This window comes from Panulirus ornatus, chromosome 1 (assembly GCF_036320965.1).
Source record: "Panulirus ornatus isolate Po-2019 chromosome 1, ASM3632096v1, whole genome shotgun sequence".
In the NCBI taxonomy this organism is placed as follows: domain Eukaryota; kingdom Metazoa; phylum Arthropoda; class Malacostraca; order Decapoda; family Palinuridae; genus Panulirus; species Panulirus ornatus.
In genome coordinates, this window is record NC_092224.1 from 86,146,459 (window position 1) to 86,169,291 (window position 22,833).

The following is a 22,833-nucleotide window of genomic DNA, read 5'->3' on the forward strand; positions in this document are numbered from 1 at the left end:
CTAGCATTCATCAACCTTCCATGCACACTAAATAAAGTCAAAACTTCAAAAGTGCCTTCTCATTAACCATACTATATGCATTTTCTAAATCCATTAATGCTACATACACCTTCTCACTCTATATAAAACTTGCTCTACAACAAGTCTAAGTGCAAAAATCTGACCCTGTTCCTTTCCAATGATGTGTCCAATAATCCTTTCAACATGATCAATCACCATTCCATCAAACACATCACCAACTGTGCTGAGGAGACTTATTCCTCTATAATTTCTATATTCACTTTTACTCTACTTTCCTTTGCTGGAGCAGGACAATTACTGCCTCTGTCCAAAACTCAAGCCCCTGACCATTTTTCCACATTTCCCTACACATTCTCCAGACCCATTCCACAGCACTTTCACCACCACCAACTAGCTCACCACTTCATTTCTGATCCCATTTCCATTCTTTAAGACCTTTACTGCTCTTTTTACTTCCTCCTTTGAGACATCACCTTTTCCCATAAACCCATTTCTCTCCCTTTACTCACTAAAAGCTTTACCATCATTATGAGTTAGTTTCTCTTATAGTGACAGAAATAGCACATACAAAAACATGTTGAACCATTATGTGACATTCTTTTTTTTCATTCATTTCAATCTAAAAGTTTGTTTTCTAAATTGTTTCTTACATTTTTCATATGTATATATATGTATGTGTGTGTGTGTGTGTGTATGTGCGTATGTGTGTGTATGTGTGTGTGTGTGTATATGTATATATATATGTATATTATCCCTGGGGATAGGGGTGAAAGAATACTTCCCACGTATTCCTCGCGTGTCGTAGAAAGCGACTAGAGGGGACGGAAGCGGGGGGCCGGAAATCCTCCCCTCCTTGTATTAACTTTCTAAAATGGGAAACAGAAGAAGGAGTCACGCGGGGAGTGATCATCCTCCTCGAAGGCTCAGAGTGGGGTGCCTAAATGTGTGTGGATGTAACCAAGATGTGAAAAAAGGAGAGATAGGTAGTATGTTTGAGGAAAGGAACCTGGATGTTTTGGCTCTGAGTGAAACGAAGCTCAAGGGTAAAGGGGAAGAGTGGTTTGGAAATGTCTGGGGAGTGAAGTCAGGGGCTAGTGAGAGGACAAGAGCAAGGGAAGGAGTAGAAATACTCCTGAAACAGGAGTTGTGGGAGTATGTGATAGAATGTAAGAAAGTAAATTCTCGATTAATATGGGTAAAATTGAAAGTTGATGGAGAGAGGTGGGTGATTATTGGTGCATATGCACCTGGGCATGAGAAGAAAGATCATGAGAGGCAAGTGTTTTGGGAGCAGCTGAATGAGTGTGTTAGCGGTTTTGATGCACGAGACCGGGTTATAGTGATGGGTGATTTGAATGCAAAGGTGAGTAATGTGGCAGTTGAGGGAATAATTGGTATGCATGGGGTGTTCAGTGTTGTAAATGGAAATGGTGAAGAGCTTGTAGATTTATGTGCTGAAAAAGGACTGATGATTGGGAATACCTGGTTTAAAAAGAATACTTCCCACGTATTCCCTGCATGTCGTAGAAGGCGACTAAAAGGGAAGGGAGCGGGGGGTATTCCCTCAAAGGCCCAGTCCTCTGTTCTTAGCGCTACCTCGCTATCGTGGGAAATGGCGAATAGTATGAAAAAAAGAAAAAAAAAAAAAAAAAAACATAAGTATACTTATGTAAGTAGGAGAGATGGCCAGAGAGCGTTATTGGATTACGTGTTAATTGACAGGCGTGCGAAAGAGAGACTTTTGGATGTTAATGTGCTGAGAGGTGCAACTGGAGGGATGTCTGATCATTATCTTGTGGAGGCTAAGGTGAAAATTAGTATGGGTTTTCAGAAAAGAGGAGTGAATGTTGGGGTGAAGAAGGTGGTGAGAGTGAGTGAGCTTGGGAAGGAGACCTGTGTGGGGAAGTACCAGGAGAGACTGTGTATAGAATGGAAAAAGGTGAGAACAGTGGAAGTAAGGGGAGTGGGGGAGGAATGGGATGTATTTAGGGAATCAGTGATGGATTGCGCAAAAGATGCTTGTGGCATGAGAAGAGTGGGAGGTGGGCTGTTTAGAAAGGGTAGTGAGTGGTGGATGAAGAAGTAAGAGTATTAGTGAAAGAGAAGAGAGAGGCATTTTGGACGATTTTTGCAGGGAAAAAATGCAATTGAGTGGGAGAAGTATAAAAGAAAGAGACAGGAGGTCAAGAGAAAGGTGCAAGAGGTGAAAAAAAGGGCAAATGAGAGTTGGGGTGAGAGACTATCAGTAAATTTTAGGGAGAATAAAAAGATGTTCTGGAAGGAGGTAAATAGGGTGCGTAAGACAAGGGAGCAAATGGGAACTTCAGTGAAGGGCATAAATGGAGAGGTGATAACAAGTAGCAGTGATGTGAGAAGGAGATGGAATGAGTATTTTGAAGGTTTGTTGAATGTGTCTGATGACAGAGTGGCAGATATAGGGTGTTTTGGTCGAGGTGGTGTGCAAAGTGAGAGGGTTAGGGAAAATGATTTGGTAAACAGAGAAGAGGTAGTAAAAGCTTTGCGGAAGATGAAAGCCGGCAAGGCAGCAGGTTTGGATGGTATTGCAGTGGAATTTATTAAAAAGGGGGGTGACTGTATTGTTGACTGGTTGGTAAGGTTATTTAATGTATGTATGACTCATGGTGAGGTGCCTGAGGATTGGCGGAATGCGTGCATAGTGCCATTGTACAAAGGCAAAGGGGATAAGAGTGAGTGCTCAAATTACAGAGGTATAAGTTTGTTGAGTATTCCTGGTAAATTATATGGGAGGGTATTGATTGAGAGGGTGAAGGCATGTACAGAGCATCAGATTGGGGAAGAGCAGTGCGGTTTCAGAAGTGGTAGAGGATGTGTGGATCAGGTGTTTGCTTTGAAGAATGTATGTGAGAAATACTTAGAAAAGCAAATGGATTTGTATGTAGCATTTATGGATCTGGAGAAGGCATATGATAGAGTTGATAGAGATGCTCTGTGGAAGGTATTAAGAATATATGGTGTGGGAGGCAAGTTGTTAGAAGCAGTGAAAAGTTTTTATCGAGGATGTAAGGCATGTGTACGTGTAGGAAGAGAGGAAAGTGATTGGTTCTCAGTGAATGTAGGTTTGCGGCAGGGGTGTGTGATGTCTCCATGGTTGTTTAATTTGTTTATGGATGGGGTTGTTAGGGAGGTAAATGCAAGAGTCCTGGAAAGAGGGGCAAGTATGAAGTCTGTTGGGGATGAGAGAGCTTGGGAAGTGAGTCAGTTGTTGTTCGCTGATGATACAGCGCTGGTGGCTGATTCATGTGAGAAACTGCAGAAGCTGGTGACTGAGTTTGGTAAAGTGTGTGGAAGAAGAAAGTTAAGAGTAAATGTGAATAAGAGCAAGGTTATTAGGTACAGTAGGGGTGAGGGTCAAGTCAATTGGGAGGTGAGTTTGAATGGAGAAAAACTGGAGGAAGTGAAGTGTTTTAGATATCTGGGAGTGGATCTGGCAGCGGATGGAACCATGGAAGCGGAAGTGGATCATAGGGTGGGGGAGGGGGCGAAAATTTTGGGAGCCTTGAAAAATGTGTGGAAGTCGAGAACATTATCTCGGAAAGCAAAAATGGGTATGTTTGAAGGAATAGTGGTTCCAACAATGTTGTATGGTTGCGAGGCGTGGGCTATGGATAGAGATGTGCGCAGGAGGATGGATGTGCTGGAAATGAGATGTTTGAGGACAATGTGTGGTGTGAGGTGGTTTGATCGAGTAAGTAACGTAAGGGTAAGAGAGATGTGTGGAAATAAAAAGAGCGTGGTTGAGAGAGCAGAAGAGGGTGTTTTGAAATGGTTTGGGCACATGGAGAGAATGAGTGAGGAAAGATTGACCAAGAGGATATATGTGTCGGAGGTGGAGGGAACGAGGAGAAGAGGGAGACCAAATTGGAGGTGGAAAGATGGAGTGAAAAAGATTTTGTGTGATCGGGGCCTGAACATGCAGGAGGGTGAAAGGAGGGCAAGGAATAGAGTGAATTGGAGCGATGTGGTATACAGGGGTTGACGTGCTGTCAGTGGATTGAATCAAGGCATGTGAAGCGTCTGGGGTAAACCATGGAAGGCTGTGTAGGTATGTATATTTGCGTGTGTGGACGTATGTACATGTGTATGGGGGGGGGGGTTGGGCCATTTCTTTCGTCTGTTTCCTTGCGCTACCTCGCAAACGCGGGAGACAGCGACAAAGTATGAAAAAAAAAAAAACATGTCCCAATCAGGACCATTGCAGATGAGAAAAAAAAAGCGTAAGAAAATGAAGATGTATATAAGAGTTCCTCAAGTGTTTGTAGACCTGAAAACGTTACAGGTAAAGGGAAGGGTAAATGAAGGAAGAAAATTCTGCAGCCTCGCTATTAAAGGAAAGGAAGTATCAAAATAATTAGGTCAATCCTCATAAGGCCAGCCTCTTATAGAAACAATGGGAAGCACCTGCAGTTCTTTCACATAATCTCTCCATCTCTAACAAACATCACCTTTTGTTACTAGCATTCTCCTGGACTTGTATAATTCACTTTCACTCCTTACATATATCTTCTACTCTTATTCAACTTCTACAAAAATAGTCTGTAATTCTTGTTTACATTCAGGTTAATGTTTCTTAAAAGATCTCATTTGCTTTCTTTCTTCTGATATGTACCAACTTTTTAATTCTCTTATTCTAGGACAAACAAAAAAGAGAAACTTGTTTTCCTCTGACAAACTGTAAGTTCCCCTGATAATCAAAAAGAGAACTGTGCAGCCTCCAACTTGCCCTTATGGATGTACCTTAACCACCAAGCACCTTAAACATTAAGTCCCCTACTAAATCAAATACAACTTTCACTTTTTCTACTATTTCATCAAAACCATAAACAATTAAATTAACAAACAGGTGAATTTCTTCACATGATCACAATCAAGGCACCAATTACTGTAATCAGAAGATAAAAGGATGATTACTGGCAAAGGAAAACCACAAATATCTTTAAGACTTCTTTTACAAGTGAGTTTTTTTTTTTAAACATAAATGATGGATGGGTGGCTTGTGCGTCCAGGGACTGCTAAAGGGCATCTGACACTGTTCCACGGGAGAGATTTGTAAAGAAGCTGAATCTTTAGACAGGAATAAGGGGTAAATGGGACACACCAAACTGGAGCGATGTACGTTACAAGGGATGCTGTGCTATCAATGGGCTGAACCATGCCATGCGAAACAATCAGAGGAAACCAGATGGTGGATGGGGAGCTCTGGTTTTGATGCATTATATTGTACATGACAGAAGAAGTGAGTAAATGAGGCCATTTCTTTGTTCCTGGCACTACCTCAGTAGCATGGGAAATGGCAAACAAATGTGAATAAAAAGGGTAAAACTCCTGTGTAATGAAAATTATCTACAGAAAGAAAACACAGAATGAATGTCTGACGAAGATTTCCAATGAACAAGAGTAACCAGTGACATGCCACACAACTTGCTCTTAGGGCTGTTATTCTTGATCTGTGTTTATGACTTAATCAACAAAATAGATTCATACTAGAATACATTTGTATCACTATGAATCTGACAGTGGGCCATTGTAATGTCCGTTCTCTCACTGTGCTACTACAACCTTCCCCTTCTATTAAAAGGCTGTTATTCCCCTCATCAGAATCTCAAACTATTCAATTCCTTTTTCACTCAATTCCTACCCTTTACTTTTCATTCAAAGTCTGGCTTTAATGAGGACTTTTGTCCTTGGCTGTAGCCTTTTACATACAGTAAAAGTTATATGAGCTATGCCCTTCAAATAACTCTACAGTTCTTTCAAACACATATATATAGTTCTGGGAGCATTGAAAAATGTGTGGAAGTCGAGAACGTTATCTTGGAAAGCAAAAATGGGCATGTTTGAAGGAATAGTGGTTCCAACAATGTTATGTGGTTGCAAGACGTGGGCTATAGATAGAGTTGTGCGCAGGAGGGTGGATGTGATGGAAATGAGATGTTTGAGGACAATATGTGGTGTGAGGTGGTTTGATTAAGTAATGAAAGGGTAAGAGAGATGTGTGGTAATAAAAAGAGTGTGGTTGAGAGAGCAGAAGACGGTGTTTTGAAATGGTTTGATCACATGGAGAGAATGAGTGAGGAAAGATTGACAAAGAGGATATATGTGTCAGAGGTGGAGGGAACAAGGAGAAGTGGGAGACCAAATTAGAGGTGGAAAGATGGAGTGAAAAAGATTTTGAATGATTGGGGCCTGAACATGCAGGAGGGTGAAAGGCGTGCAAGGAAAAGGGTGAATTGGAATGATGTGGTATACTGGAGTCGACGTGCTGTCAATGGATTGAACCAGGGCATGTGAAGTGTCCGGCGTACACCATGGAAAGTTTTGTGGGGCCTGGACGTGGAAAGGGAGTTGTAGTTTTGGTGCATTATACATGACAGCTAGAGACTGAGTGTGAATGAACGTGGCCTTTGTTGTCCTTTCCTAGAGCTACCTCTCGCACATGCGGGGGGAGGGGGTTTTCATTTCATGTGTGGCGGGGTGGCGACCGGAATGAATAAGGGCAGACAGTATGAATTATGTACATGTGTATATATGTATATGTCTGTGTGTGTGTATATATGTATATGCTGAGATGTATAGGTATGTATATGTGCATGTGTGGACGTGTATGTATATACATGTGTATGTGGGTGGGTTGGGCCATTCTTTCATCTGTTTCCTTGCACTACCTCGCTAATGCGGGAGACAGCGACAAAGTATAATAAATAAATAAATAAATAAATAAATAAATAAATAAATATATATATATATATATATATATATATATATATATATATATATATATATATATATATATATATATATTTTTTTTTCATACTATTCGCCATTTCCCGCAATAGCGAGGTAGCGTTAAGAACAGAGGACTGGGCCTTTGAGGGAATATCCTCACCTGGCCCTCTTCTCTGTTCCTTCTTTTGGAAAATTAAAAAAAAAAAACGAGAGGGGAGGATTTCCAGCCCCCCGCTCCCTTCCCTTTTAGTCGCCTTCTACGACACACAGGAAATACGTGGGAAGTATTCTTTCTCCCCTATCCCCAGGGAAATATATATATATATACATATATATATATATATACATATATACATATATATATATATATATATATATATATATATATATATATATATATATATCCCTGGGGATAGGGGATTAAGAATACTTCCCACGTATTCCCTGCGTGTCGTAGAAGGCGACTAAAAGGGGAGGGAGCGGGGGGCTGGAAATCCTCCCCTCTCATTTTTTTTTTAATTTTCCAAAAGAAGGAACAGAGAAGGGGGCCAGGTGAGGATATTCCCTCAAAGGCCCAGTTCTCTGTTCTTAACGCTACCTCGCTAACGCGGGAAATGGCGAATAGTTTGAAAGAAAGAAAAGATATATATATATATATATCCCTGGGGATAGGGGATTAAGAATACTTCCCACGTATTCCCTGCGTGTCGTAGAAGGCGACTAAAAGGGGAGGGAGCGGGGGGCTGGAAATCCTCCCCTCTCGTTTTTTTTTAATTTTCCAAAAGAAGGAACAGAGAATTGGGCCAGGTGAGGGTATTCCCTCAAAGGCCCAGTCCTCTGTTCTTAATGCTACCTCGCTAACGCGGGAAATGGCGAATAGTTTAAAAAAAAAAAAAAAATATATATATATATATATATATATATATATATATATATATATAGAAGCAGTGAAAAGTTTTTATCGAGGATGTAAGGCATGTGTTCGTGTAGGAAGAGAGGAAAGTGATTGGTTCTCAGTGAATGTAGGTTTGCGGCAGGGGTGTGCGATGTTTCCATGGTTGTTTAATTTGTTTATGGATGGGGTTGTTAGGGAGGTGAATGCAAGAGTTTTGGAAAGAGGGGCAAGTATGAAGTCTGTTGTGGATGAGAGAGCTTGGGAAGTGAGTCAGTTGTTGTTCGCTGATGATACAGCGCTGGTGGCTGATTCATGTGAGAAACTGCAGAAGCTGGTGACTGAGTTTGGTAAAGTGTGTGAAAGAAGAAAGTTAAGAGTAAATGTGAATAAGAGCAAGGTTATTAGGTACAGTAGGGTTGAGGGTCAAGTCAATTGGGAGGTGAGTTTGAATGGAGAAAAACTGGAGGAAGTGAAGTGTTTTAGATATCTGGGAGTGGATCTGGCAGCGGATGGAAACATGGAAGTGGAAGTGGATCATAGGGTGGGGGAGGGGGCGAAAATTCTGGGAGCCTTGAAGAATGTGTGGAAGTCGAGAACATTATCTCGGAAAGCAAAAATGGGTATGTTTGAAGGAATAGTGGTTCCAACAATGTTGTATGGTTGCGAGACGTGGACTATGGATAGAGTTGTGCGCAGGAGGATGGATGTGCTGGAAATGAGATGTTTGAGGACAATGTGTGGTGTGAGGTGGTTTGATCGAGTAAGTAACGTAAGGGTAAGAGAGATGTGTGGAAATAAAAAGAGCATGGTTGAGAGAGCAGAAGAGGGTGTTTTGAAATGGTTTGGTCACATGGAGAGAATAAGTGAGGAAAGATTGACCAAGAGGATATATGTGTCGGAGGTGGAGGGAACGAGGAGAAGAGGGAGACCAAATTGGAGGTGGAAAGATGGAGTGAAAAAGATTTTGTGTGATCGGGGCCTGAACATGCAGGAGGGTGAAAGGAGGGCAAGGAATAGAGTGAATTGGAGCGATGTGGTATACCGGGGTTGACGTGCTGTCAGTGGATTGAATCAAGGCATGTGAAGCGTCTGGGGTAAACCATGGAAAGCTGTATAGGTATGTATATTTGCGTGTGTGGACGTATGTATATACATGTGTATGGGGTGGGTTGGGCCATTTCTTTCGTCTGTTTCCTTGCGCTACCTCGCAAACGCGGGAGACAGCGACAAAGCAAAAAAAAAAAAAAAAAAAAAAAAAAAAATATATATATATATATATATATATATATATATATATATATACACACACATATACATACATACATATATATTTTTTTTTTTCTTTTCTTCCTTGCTCTGTCGCCGTCTCCCGCGTTTGCGAGGTAGCGCAAGGAAACACGAAAGAAATGGCCCAACCCACCCCCATACACATGTATATACATACGTCCACACATGCAAATATACATACCTACACAGCTTTCCATGGTTTACCCCAGATGCTTCACATGCCCTGATTCAATCCACTGACAGCATGTCAACCCCGGTATACCACATCACTCCAATTCACTCTATTCCTTGCCCTCCTTTCACCCTCCTGCATGTTCAGGCCCTGATCACACAAAATCTTTTTCACTCCATCTTTCCACCTCCAATTTGGTCTCCCTCTTCTCCTCGTTCCCTCCACCTCTGACACATATATCCTCTTGGTCAATCTTTCCTCACTCATTCTCTCCATGTGCCCAAACCATTTCAAAATACCCTCTTCTGCTCTCTCAACCACGCTCTTTTTATTTCCACACATCTCTCTTACCCTTACGTTACTTACTCGATCAAACCACCTCACACCGAACATTGTCCTCAAACATCTCATTTCCAGCACATCCATCCTCCTGCGCACCACTCTATCCATAGCCCACGCCTCCCAACCATACAACATTGTTGGAACCACTATTCCTTCAAACATACCCATTTTTGCTTTCCGAGATAATGTTCTTGACTTCCACACATTCTTCAAGGCTCCCAGAATTTTCGCCCCCTCCCCCACCCTATGATCCACTTCCGCTTCCATGGTTCCATCCGCTGCCAGATCCACTCCCAGATATCTAAAACACTTCACTTCCTCCAGTTTTTCTCCATTCAAACTCACCTCCCAATTGACTTGACCCTCAACCCTACTGTACCTAATAACCTTGCTCTTATTCACATTTACTCTTAACTTTCTTCTTTCACACACTTTACCAAATTCAGTCACCAGCTTCTGCAGTTTCTCACATGAATCAGCCACCAGCGCTGTATCATCAGCGAACAACAACTGACTCACTTCCCAAGCTCTCTCATCCCCAACAGACTTCATACTTGCCCCTCTTTCCAAAACTCTTGCATTCACCTCCCTAACAACCCCATCCCTAAACAAATTAAACAGCCATGGAGACATCACACACCCCTGCCGCAAACCTACATTCACTGAGAACCAATCACTTTCCTCTCTTCCTACACGTACACATGCCTTACATCCTCGATAAAAACTTTTCACTGCTTCTAACAACTTGCCTCCCACACCATATATTCTTAATACCTTCCACAGAGCATCTCTATCAACTCTATCATATGCCTTCTCCAGATCCATAAATGCTACATACAAATCCATTTGCTTTTCTAAGTATTTCTCACATACATTCTTCAAAGCAAACACCTGATCCACACATCCTCTACCACTTCTGAAACCACACTGTTCTTCCCCAATCTGATGCTCTGTACATGCCTTCACCCTCTCAATCAATATTCCTCCCATATAATTTACCAGGAATACTCAACAAACTTATACCTCTGTAATTTGAGCACTCACTCTTATCCCCTTTACCTTTGTACAATGGCACTATGCATGCATTCCGCCAATCCTCAGGCACCTCACCATGAGTCATACATACATTAAATAACCTTACCAACCAGTCAACAATACAGTCACCCCCTTTTTTAATAAATTCCACTGCAATACCATCCAAACCTGCTGCCTTGCCAGCTTTCATCTTCCACAAAGCTTTTACTACCTCCTCACTGTTTACCAAATCATTTTCCCTAACCCTCTCACTTTGCACACCACCTCGACCAAAACACCCTATATCTGCCACTCTATCATCAAACACATTCAACAAACCTTCAAAATACTCACTCCATCTCCTTCTCACATCACCACTACTTGTTATCACCTCCCCATTTGCGCCCTTCACTGAAGTTCCCATTTGCTCCCTTGTCTTACGCACTTTATTTACCTCCTTCCAGAACATCTTTTTATTCTCCCTAAAATCTAATGATACTCTCTCACCCCAACTCTCATTTGCCCTTTTTTTCACCTCTTGCACCTTTCTCTAGACCTCCTGTCTCTTTCTTTTATACATCTCCCACTCAATTGCATTTTTTCCCTGCAAAAATCGTCCAAATGCCTCTCTCTTCTCTTTCACTAATACTCTTACTTCTTCATCCCACCACTCACTACCCTTTCTAATCAACCCATCTCCCACTCTTCTCATGCCACAAGCATCTTTTGCGCAATCCATCACTGATTCCCTAAATACATCCCATTCCTTCCCCACTCCCCTTATATACATATATATACATATACATATAAACGTCCACATAAGCACGTATACATACACATACACAGACACTACATACATACAAATGTGCCTATTCATACTTGCTTGCCTTTAATCCATTCCTGTTGCTACCCCACCCCTAAGGAACAACAGCATTGCTATCCCCTGCTTATGTGAGGCAGTGCCAGAAATACAGACAAAAAGGCCACATTCATTCACACTCAGTCTCTAGCTGTCAAGTGCAATGCACGAAAACCACAGCTCCCTATCCACACCCAGGCCCCACAGACCTTTCCATGCTTTACCCTAGATGCTTCACATGCTCTGGTGTATCTGTTCTCCTCATTAGAAATTCAAATAAAAGGAGGGGGTTTCCAGCCCCCTGCCCCCTTTAGTTGCCTTCTACGACATGCAGGGAATATGTGGGAAGTATTCTTTCTCCCCTATCCCCAGGGGAGAAATTTTGAGATAGGAAAATAAACTGTAGCCCATACATCATCAAATGCTGGAAATTTGGAGTAAATTCAATGCTTCAGATATACTAATTCCTGTTGCTTCTGGGCCAATTCAGTCAGATAGGTGAAAAATTTAGATTAAACCAGCATTTCCTTCAATCAGACTACTCTACCCGAAAACAAAGATATAACTCAAGATAAAGTAACTAAAACATATAGCAAAAACTCACAAGGCACATTGAGAGATGCTGGTGAAGAGTTATGGAGGTTCTGTGTGTTGTTTATTATATGATACATATGTATAAATGTGTATACATGAGTGGATGGGTCTTTCTTTGTCTGTTTCCTGGCGCTACCTTGTTGATGCAGGAAACTGATCAAGTATAATAAATAAATATAAAATAAATAAACCCCCACTTCATGTACCAGGCAAACAGCGACTCTTAATTAAAACCATTATCCATGACAGCCCTGGGAAGCTCTAAAGCAATCCCAGCAATGTCACATTATAAGGCATATATCATGAAGGCCATATATGATGGATTTGTAGTTGCACATGCATTTCTAACTTCTGCTGTAAGCTGCAAGTGGATTCATTTGATGTAAAATTTGGATTCAAAGGGTTATAGCACATATATGAAAAAAAAAATTATACTACAATCTCACCTGGGGAAACCATGGCCGTACAACACATACTCCAGCTTCAGTTGCAATGCTGCTGACTGATGGTACTATATAGGGATGCTGCCAAGAAAAAAATTTACTCATTAGGCAAGACACTAACTACAAATTGGTGGGTAGTTTTGATTTTATACAAAATGTTCAACAAATACATAGCATGCATACCTGCTATCCCTTGAGCTGAGCTACATTCAAAGTCACTGTCATGTAAACCTTGCATGAGACAAATGAAAATGGTGGCTGGTAAGAGAAAAGTCTCAGAATAATCACTTATTGAATGAAAAGATCAAGAAAAATAACTTTTCACCAATATTATTGATTTTCAGACAAAGCTTGAAGGTAATGGAATGTCTAAAAGATTTTGATGGAGATGGAAACCATGCAATGCCTTCATCAGTGTCTTCTAATTACCTTTTTGTATGTCCTTAAAAACCTAAAACCTCTGTAAAATCATTGGTACTCTGAAATTACTCCAGTCATATGAATATTCATCCTTCTTTCTTTATTTCTTTCATACTTTTAATTACCTACTGCTTCTACAAACAATGCTTGAGTTGCCCTTTGCCAGTGGCCTGTTAAGGAGCAGCACTGGAGTTCACTAGTCATGGAGACTATTGCCATGGCCACCCCCTTAAGGGAGTTCCAGATGGAAACAGGTGTCAGAGGTAGACAGAATTACCTATTTGTACTATATGGGGAAGGATTTTTACACTCAGTGGGCCCAATCTTTTGAACACTCTCAACTATCATAAAACTCTTGAACTTAAGTATGCTGCCTGCATTAACCATGTCCTCAGCCAATCTGTTCCTATAATCCACCACTCTTGTACTATAAAAAAGTTTCTTTAAATCCTCATTTACAAGTTTCTTAGTATCACGTTATGCCCTCTGGTCCTCTATCCCTACATCTCTCAAAATACTGTCCCTTTCACACATAGAATCTTGAAGCTTATTTCCTGCTAGGTAACAATTATATTGAGGGCATATCTAACTCTGTCACATCATCATTACTTTACATTTGTGATGACTGACTTTCATCAACCATATTTCAGACCAACTTTGGGGTCTGTTTAGGTCCCACTGCAAGGTGAAGCAATCCTCTTTGCTTTTTCACTCTCCTCATGACTTTTGCATCATCTGCAAATGTAATCAAGTAGGATTCAATACCTTCCGGCAAGTCATTGATGAAGATAATGAACCTATTTGGTAAAGGCTCCTCTGACATGTGTCCTTTGTTCTCTCCCACCAAGATAAACTTGTACACATCGAGGGAGTTTCCCTCTTTTTCCTACTTGGTAATTGTTTCATAATCAGCCTCCTATGTGGAACAATGTCAAATGCCTTCTGGCAGTCCAGATACAGACAGTCCATCCAGCCTTCCCTTTTGTCCAGGACTGAGTTCATTTTCTTGTAAAACTCTCAAAGGTTAGTTACACATGACCTCTTTCCCCTAAAATCATGTTATCTCGCACTTAGGAAATTTCTCCTTAGCAGAAAGGCAACCACTTGCTTTCCAATAATCTCATCCAGAACCTTATACAACAGACTTGTTTGTGAGACTGGTCTCTAGTTCAGTGCCTGTCCTGGTTCCTTTCTTATATATATGAATGAGTTGGTTCTTTTCCATTCTTTTGGCACTACACCTCTCTTCAGTGACATCTTAACAGTAATTCAAGGGGACTAATTCAAGTGGACCTCTTCAGCACATATGATGAAAGTTCATCAGGACCATGATCCTTGTATGGATCAAGTCCTTTTAATATTGTTAATATCTATTTTGAATATCTCAATTTCCAAAACCTCCTCCCAATTCCATCTCACTGGTGGAGGCTACAGTGTCTTCACTGTGCAAACACTTTTGAACTTGCTATTCAGTTCCTCACACATCCTTACATCATACTTTACAATATTTCCCTCTGAATCCCTTACCCTGATTAGCTACTCCTTAACAGAAAACTGGTTCCCAATAATTCATAGAATCATTTTGGAGTTTCAATTGTCTTGTCCACGATATTCTTTTCAAAGTTTCTCTGTTCCTTTTCTCGTATCCTGCTATACTTGTTCCATGCTCTCTTATACCTTGCCACCACTACCTAGCAAGAGTGCTGTATATATCTTTGCCACTCCAGGTCTCAAAGCTCATTTGCTTTATGACATATTTTATTTAACCATTCCTTTGTCTTTCTTATCATTCACACTGTATTTGAGGCCTGAAGTACCTATGCCTTTACTCCTTCACTGTGAATTTCATAGAACCTCTCAACAAAATTCCCTGGTTCCTGGCTACTGAATTCCATTTCCCAATCTATATCATCACAGAGATCATTGAGGTTTGTGTAGTTTCCATGATTATATCTCCTCTTTATTTTCTGTCTCACATCTGCTCTTTTAATGTCCTCATTTACCATATGCTCAATGACATCAGGCCCAGAGAGATGTCGAGATTCCCTAGCAAGGGAGATGATGATTTAAAGGCCGAGTTAAGTACAAAACAGATCATTCAACAAAAAAGAAATCTGTTCAGGCAACAAGACCATTAAAAAAAAAAAAATACATATATGGGAGGGTATTGATTGAGAGGGTGAAGGCATGTACAGAGCATCAGATTGGGGAAGAGCAGTGTGGTTTCAGAAGTGGTAGAGGATGTGTGGGTCAGGTGTTTGCTTTGAAGAATGTATGTGAGAAATACTTAGAAAAGCAAATGGATTTGTATGTAGCATTTATGGATCTGGAGAAGGCATATGATAGAGTTGATAGAGATGCTCTGTGGAAGGTATTTAGAATATATGGAGTGGGAGGAAAGTTGTTAGAAGCAGTGAAAAGTTTTAATCGAGGATGTAAGGCATGTGTACGTGTAGGAAGAGAGGAAAGTGATTGGTTCTCAGTGAATGTAGGTTTGCGGCAGGGGTGTGTGATGTCTCCATGGTTGTTTAATTTGTTTATGGATGGGGTTGTTAGGGAGGTAAATGCAAGAGTTCTGGAAAGAGGGGCAAGTATGAAGTCTGTTGGGGATGAGAGAGCTTGGGAAGTGAGTCAGTTGTTGTTCGCTGATGATACAGCGCTGGTGGCTGATTCATGTGAGAAACTGCAGAAGCTGGTGACTGAGTTTGGTAAAGTGTGTGGAAGAAGAAAGTTAAGAGTAAATGTGAATAAGAGCAAGGTTATTAGGTACAGTAGGGTTGAGGGTCAAGTCAATTGGGAGGTGAGTTTGAATGGAGAAAAACTGGAGGAAGTGAAGTGTTTTAGATATCTGAGAGTGGATCTGGCAGCGGATGGAACCATGGAAGCGGAAGTGGATCATAGGGTGGGGGAGGGGGCAAAAATTCTGGGGGCCTTGAAGAATGTGTGGAAGTCGAGAACATTATCTCGGAAAGCAAAAATGGGTATGTTTGAAGGAATAGTGGTTCCAACAATGTTGTATGGTTGCGAGGCGTGGGCTATGGATAGAGTTGTGCGCAGGAGGATGGATGTGCTGGAAATGAGATGTTTGAGGACAATGTGTGGTGTGAGGTGGTTTGATCGAGTGAGTAACGTAAGGGTAAGAGAGATGTGTGGAAATAAAAAGAGCGTGGTTGAGAGAGCAGAAGAGGGTGTTTTGAAGTGGTTTGGGCACATGGAGAGGATGAGTGAGGAAAGATTGACCAAGAGGATATATGTGTCGGAGGTGGAGGGAACGAGGAGAAGAGGGAGACCAAATTGGAGGTGGAAAGATGGAGTGAAAAAGATTTTGTGTGATCGGGGCCTGAACATGCAGGAGGGTGAAAGGAGGGCAAGGAATAGAGTGAATTGGAGCGATGTGGTATACCGGGGTTGACGTGCTGTCAGTGGATTGAATCAAGGCATGTGAAGCGTCTGGGGTAAACCATGGAAATCTGTGTAGGTATGTATATTTGCGTGTGTGGACGTATGTATATACATGTGTATGGGGGGGGGTTGGGCCATTTCTTTCGTTTGTTTCCTTGCGCTACCTCGCAAACGCGGGAGACAGCGACGAAGTATAAAAAAAAAAAAAAAATACAACAAAAAAGAAAGCTACTAACACTCTTCATAAGCAACTACACAATCATTGCTATTTTCATGCAGAGAAAGTCCCGGGCAACTAAAGCCCTAACCAAGGCCATCTCATAGACAATTTATACATATATACTTTATTTCTAATGCTTGATCATCGTTTACCAGGTCAGCGAGATAGCACCTGGAAACAGACAAAGAAAGACCCATCTACTCATATACACATATATATATAGACATGGACATACACATACAAATACATATCAACATATACACATAAACATACATATACATACACATGAGAAAGTTGAGAGTGAATATGAATAAGAGTAAGGTATTAGGTTCAGTAAGGTTTAAGGACAAGTTAATTGGGATGTAAGTTTGAATGGAGAAAAATTGGAGAAAGTGAAGTGTTTTAGATATCTGGGAGTGGACTTAGCAGCAAATGGAACCATGGAAGAGGAAGTGAGTCACAGGGTGGGGGAAAAGGTGAAGGTTCTGGTAGCAATGAAGAATGTGTTAGGGGAGAGAAAGTTAACTCAGAGAGCAAACATGGTTATGTTTGAAGGAATGGTAGTTCAAACAATGTAATATGGTTGCAAAGAATGGGCTATAGATAGGGTTGTATGGAGGAGGGTGAATGTGTTGGAAATGAAATGTCTGAGGATAATATGTGGTGTGAGGGGATTGATCAAGTAAATAATGAAAGGGTAAGAGAGATGCCTGGAAATAAAAAGTGTGGTTGAGAAAGCAGAATAGGGTTTGTGTTGAAATGATTTGGACATATGGAGGGAATGAGTGAGGAAAAATTGACAGAGCATATATGTGTTAGAGGTGGAGGGAACGAGGAGAAGTGGGAGACCAGATTGGAGGTGGAAGGATGGAGTGAAAAAGATTTTGAGCGAACAGGGCCTGAACATGCAAGAGGGTGAAAGGCGTGCAAGGAATAGAGTGAATTGGAATGATGTGGTATACCGAGGTCAACATGCGGTCAATGGATTGAATCAGGGCATGATTCAAAATGATGGATAGGGTCTTTTTTCCTTAATAATGAATAATTCATTACATATCATATACATAGCTATCTCCACCAAGCACTAACTAAGAATAAGTGTTTCCTCTGTGAACACAACAATAAAATCACTACGTTTTTTCCTAATGGCATTTACATAATCCATATAACTGCTGCTACTAACTTCCAGTAAGCTGAAAATATAAAGAAATTTAAATCATAACACACTTCCAACACACAGACATTGATATCTACCTGACACTGCACTAGAGCTGTAAGCGTTGCATGGGTATCACGAAGGTTCATAGCCCTATCAGGACCAAATGGAGCCCACCACAACACATGCTGAGTTTTGGCATCTGCTAGAGGGTTTGCTAAAAAGTATTCCTTATACACGCGAGTACCACAGTTTGATAAGGCTTCAGTAACTTCATGACTGCCTCCAGATCTTAAGACGATATGAACATTCTGTCGTGCTTCTTCTGGAAGTTCAAAAATAAACTTATATAATATACTGAATATATGAGTATTTACAATCAACATAAATCTAAATGGGGCGTTGCAATTACTTTAGCTTCAATGGTACATGAATCCACATGCAAGAGAGATAAAAGAGATCAATATCCATTTGTTTATTCATTATATTTAATCGCTGCTTCCTGCGTCAGCAAGGTAGGGCCAGGAAATAAAGAGAGAATGGCCCATATACACACACACACACATATATATATATATATATATATATATATATATTCACATTTACTCTTAACTTTCTTCTTTCACACACTTTACCAAACTCAGTCACCAGCTTCTGCAGTTTCTCACATGAATCAGCCACCAGCGCCGTATCATCAGCGAACAACAACTGACTCACTTCCCAAGCTCTCTCATCCCCAACAGACTTCATACTTGCCCCTCTTTCCAAAACTCTTGCATTCACCTCCCTAACAACCCCATCCATAAACAAATTAAACAACCATGGAGACATCACACACCCCTGCCGCAAACCTACATTCACTGAGAACCAATCACTTTCCTCTCTTCCTACACGTACACATGCCTTACATCCTCGATAAAAACTTTTCACCGCTTCTAACAACTTGCCTCCCACACCATATATTCTTAATACCTTCCACAGAGCATCTCTATCAACTCTATCATATGCCTTCTCCAGATCCATAAATACTACATACAAATCCATTTGCTTTTCTAAGTATTTCTCACATACATTCTTCAAAGCAAACACCTGATCCACACATCCTCTACCACTTCTGAAACCACACTGCTCTTCCCCAATCTGATGCTCTGTACATGCCTTCACCCTCTCAATCAATACCCTCCCATATAATTTACCAGGAATACTCAACAAACTTATACCTCTGTAATTTGAGCACTCACTCTTATCCCCTTTACCTTTGTACAATGGCACTATGCACGCATTCCGCCAATCCTCAGGCACCTCACCATGAGTCATACATACATTAAATAACCTTACCAACCAGTCAACAATACAGTCACCCCCTTTTTTAATAAATTCCACTGCAATACCATCCAAACCTGCTGCCTTGCTGGCTTTCATCTTCCGCAAAGCTTTCACTACCTCTTCTCTGTTTACCAAATCATTTTCCCTAACCCTCTCACTTTGCACACCACCTCGACCAAAACACCCTATATCTGCCACTCTATCATCAAACACATTCAACAAACCTTCAAAATACTCACTCCATCTCCTTCTCACATCACCACTACTTGTTATCACCTCCCCATTTGCGCCCTTCACTGAAGTTCCCATTTGCTTCCTTGTCTTACGCACTTTATTTACCTCCTTCCAGAACATCTTTTTATTCTCCCTAAAATTTAATGATACTCTCTCACCCCAACTCTCATTTGCCCTTTTTTTCACCTCTTGCACCTTTCTCTTGACCTCCTGTCTCTTTCTTTTATACATCTCCCACTCAACTGCATATATATATATATATATATATATCTTTCTTTCATACTATTCGCCATTTCCCGCATTAGCGAGGTAGCGTTGAGAACAGAGGACTGGGCCCTTGAGGGAATATCCTCACCTGGGCCCCTTCTCTGTTCCCCTTCTCTTTTGGAAAATTAAAAAAAAAGTGAGAGGGGAGGATTTCCAGCCCCCGGCTCCCTCCCCTTTTAGTCGCCTTCTACGACACGCAGGGAATACGTGGGAAGTATTCTTTCTCCCCAATCCCCAGGGATAATATATATATATATATATATATATATATATATATAATTTTTTTTCAATTTTCCAAAAGAAGGAACAGAGAAGGGGGCCAGGCGAGGATATTCCCTCCAAGTCCCAGTTCTCTGTTCTTAACGCTACCTCGCTAACGCGGGAAATGGCGGATAGTTTGAAAAAAAAAAAAAAAAAAAAAAATATATATATATATATATATATATATATATATATATATATATATATATATATATATATATATTTTTTTTCATACTATTCGCCATTTCCCGCGATAGCAAGGTAGCGTTAAGAACAGAGGACTGGGCCTTTGAGGGAATACCCTCACCTGGCCCCCTTCTCTGTTCCTTCTTTTGGAAAATTAAAATAAAAAAATGAGAGGGGAGGATTTCCAGCCCCCCGCTCCCTTCCCTTTTAGTCGCCTTCTACGACACGCAGGGAATAAGTGGGAAGTATTCTTTCTCCCCTATCCCCAGAGATAATATATTTTAAGCAGGTATTCCCAATCACCAGTCTTTTCTCAGCAAACAAATCCACAAGCTCTTCACCATTTCCATTTACAACACTGAACACACCATGCACACCAATTATACCCTCACCTGCCACATTATTCACCTTCACATTTGAATCACCCATCACTATAACCAAGTCTCGTGCACCAAAGCTGCTAATACACTCACTCAGCTGCTCCCAAAACACTTGCCTCTCATTATCTTTCTTCTCATGACCAGGTGCATAGGCACCAATAATGACCTATCTCTCTCCATCCACTTTCAGTTTTACCCACAACAATCTAGAATTTACTTTCTTACACTCTATCATCTATTCCCACAACTACTGCTTCAGGAGTACTACTACTACTTTCTTCACTCTTGTCGTTTCACCAACCCCTGACTTTACTCCTAAGACTTTCCCAAACCACTCTTCCCATTTACCCTTGAGCATCGTTTCCCTCAGTGCCAGAACATCCACATTTCTTTCCTCAAACAAATTACCCATCTCTCCTTTCTTCTCATCTTGGTTATATCCACACACATTCAGACACCCCAATCTGAGCCTTCAAGGAGGATGAGCACTTCCCGCTTGGCTCCTTCTTTTGTCACTATGTGAAGCAAAGGGGACAAATGTGAATGTTCAAATTTAAGATCTATAAACTTTTTTTTTATTTTATCTGGTAAATTGTGAGGGGAAGTGGCAACTGAGAAGGTTGCTGCCAGCACAGTGCATCAGATTACGGAAGGAAACTGTGGCTTCAGGAGTGGCAGAAGATATGTGTGCAGAAATCAGCTGCCACAGTTTCTCATTTGAATGTCATCAGAACCATGTCAACAGCAAACAACAACTGTCACCCCATGAGGCCCCCCATCCCTCAACCCCATAAGACTGCAAACCTGCCCCTCCCTTTATGATCCTCACCTTCACCTCCCAACCAAAAACTGATGAGTCATGGTGACATCATACTACCAGCCACACTACCATCTTCACCTAAATCCCCTCATCCACTCTATTTCTACTTACACACACCCCTTACTCACTTGATAAAACGTACTGTTTCTGATAAGTTTTCTCCCACAACATATACTTGCAATACCTTCCACAAAGTAATACCTTCCACAAAGTAGTACTATCAGCTTTATCATATGCTTTCTCTATATCCAGAAATAACACATACAAATCTTTCTCTTTCTCTAAGTATTTCTCAAATAAATTCTTTAAACCAAACAAATGATCCACAGATCTTCCACTCCTGAAGCCAAATTGTTCCTTCCCAATCTGAAGCTCTGTGCATTCACTCTCATATACAACTTACCGAGTACACTCAACAAACTTATGTCATTGTAATTCGATTATTCAGTTTTGTTCTTGCCTTTAAACAATGGCACTATACAGATATTTTGCCACACCTCAGGTACATCACCCTGAGCCAAATATACACTGAAAATCTTAACTAACCAATCAACAAAGCTACCATCCCCTTTCATGAGAAATACAACTGCAACTCCATCCACTCCAGCAGCTTTGCCACAGTTCATCGTACACAAGGCATTCACTATCTCATAATCTTTTCACCAAACCACTTGCCATGACTCTTGCCTCAAATATCTCTTATGTTCTGAACACTCTACATCAGTTACCCAAGATCTACCATATTCAGCAATCCTTCAAAGTATTTATGCCATCTCCTCTTCTCTTTTCTTGCCTGTTACCACTTCCCATTCAAAATTTTCTTCTGGCATACTTTGCAAACTACACGAGTACTCAAAAATTAGTGCACCTACCTTGAAAATTTCTTGCATAATTCTTTGGATCAAGAAACCTTTTTACTGGCAATGAAGCAGCTTGTAAGGGATTGGAAAGGATGCTTTCAAGGTATATCTGAAAAAACAAAACTTATCATGACAGCTGAAGGGAAAGTAAAAACACCACACAGCTTTTATATGAAGTACATTATGTGAATGGCTATAATGTGTTCTAACTATTCAAGAAACAGACATTCTAACTACTGAGCTAATGACAATTATGCAAATTTTTTCATACATGTTCAATATTTTCCACATTAGTGAGGTAGTGTCAAGATCAGATTACTAAGCCTTAGAGAAATATATCCTCATTGGAGTACCTTCTCTGTCAATAATAATGAATAATATTAATAATAACAATAATAATAATACTTTATTTCATTTATTTATTTTGCTTTGTCACTGTCTCCCGCGTTAGCGAGGTAGCGCAAGGAAACAGACGAAAGAATGGCCCAACCTACCCACACATGTATATACATACACGTCCACACACACAAATATACATATCTATACATCTCAACATATACATATATATACACACACAGACATATACATATATACACATGTACATAATTCATACTGTCTGCCTTTATTCATTCCCATCACCACCCCGCCACACATGAAATAACAACCCCCTACCCCCTCATGTGTGCGAGGTAGCACTAGGAAAAGACAACAAAGGCCACATTTGTTCACCCTCAGTGTCTAGCTGTCATGTGTAATGCACCAAAACCACAGCTCTCTTTGCACATCCAGGCCCCACAAAACTTTCCAAGGTTTACCCCAGATGCTTCACATGCCCTGGCTAAGTCCACTGACATCACATCGACCCCAGTATAATATCATTATCATTATTATTATTACGTCAGCAAGGTA

The 22,833-nt window shown here is 40.8% G+C and overlaps 1 protein-coding gene across 2 annotated transcripts in view; it reads right to left on the reverse strand.

Annotated features, from left to right (window-relative positions):
* The window catches only part of LOC139750434 (PX domain-containing protein kinase-like protein), an 87,624-nt gene that overhangs the window by 55,896 nt on the left and 8,895 nt on the right, over nt 1–22,833 (reverse strand). For both annotated transcript variants that reach the window (XM_071665247.1, XM_071665238.1), the window contains exons 3-5: nt 21,937–22,033; nt 17,689–17,915; nt 12,396–12,473 (exon numbers count right to left, since the gene is read on the reverse strand). In XM_071665247.1, the coding sequence (XP_071521348.1) occupies nt 12,396–12,473; nt 17,689–17,915; nt 21,937–22,033 (402 nt within the window). The remainder of the gene's footprint in view (nt 1–12,395; nt 12,474–17,688; nt 17,916–21,936; nt 22,034–22,833) is intronic.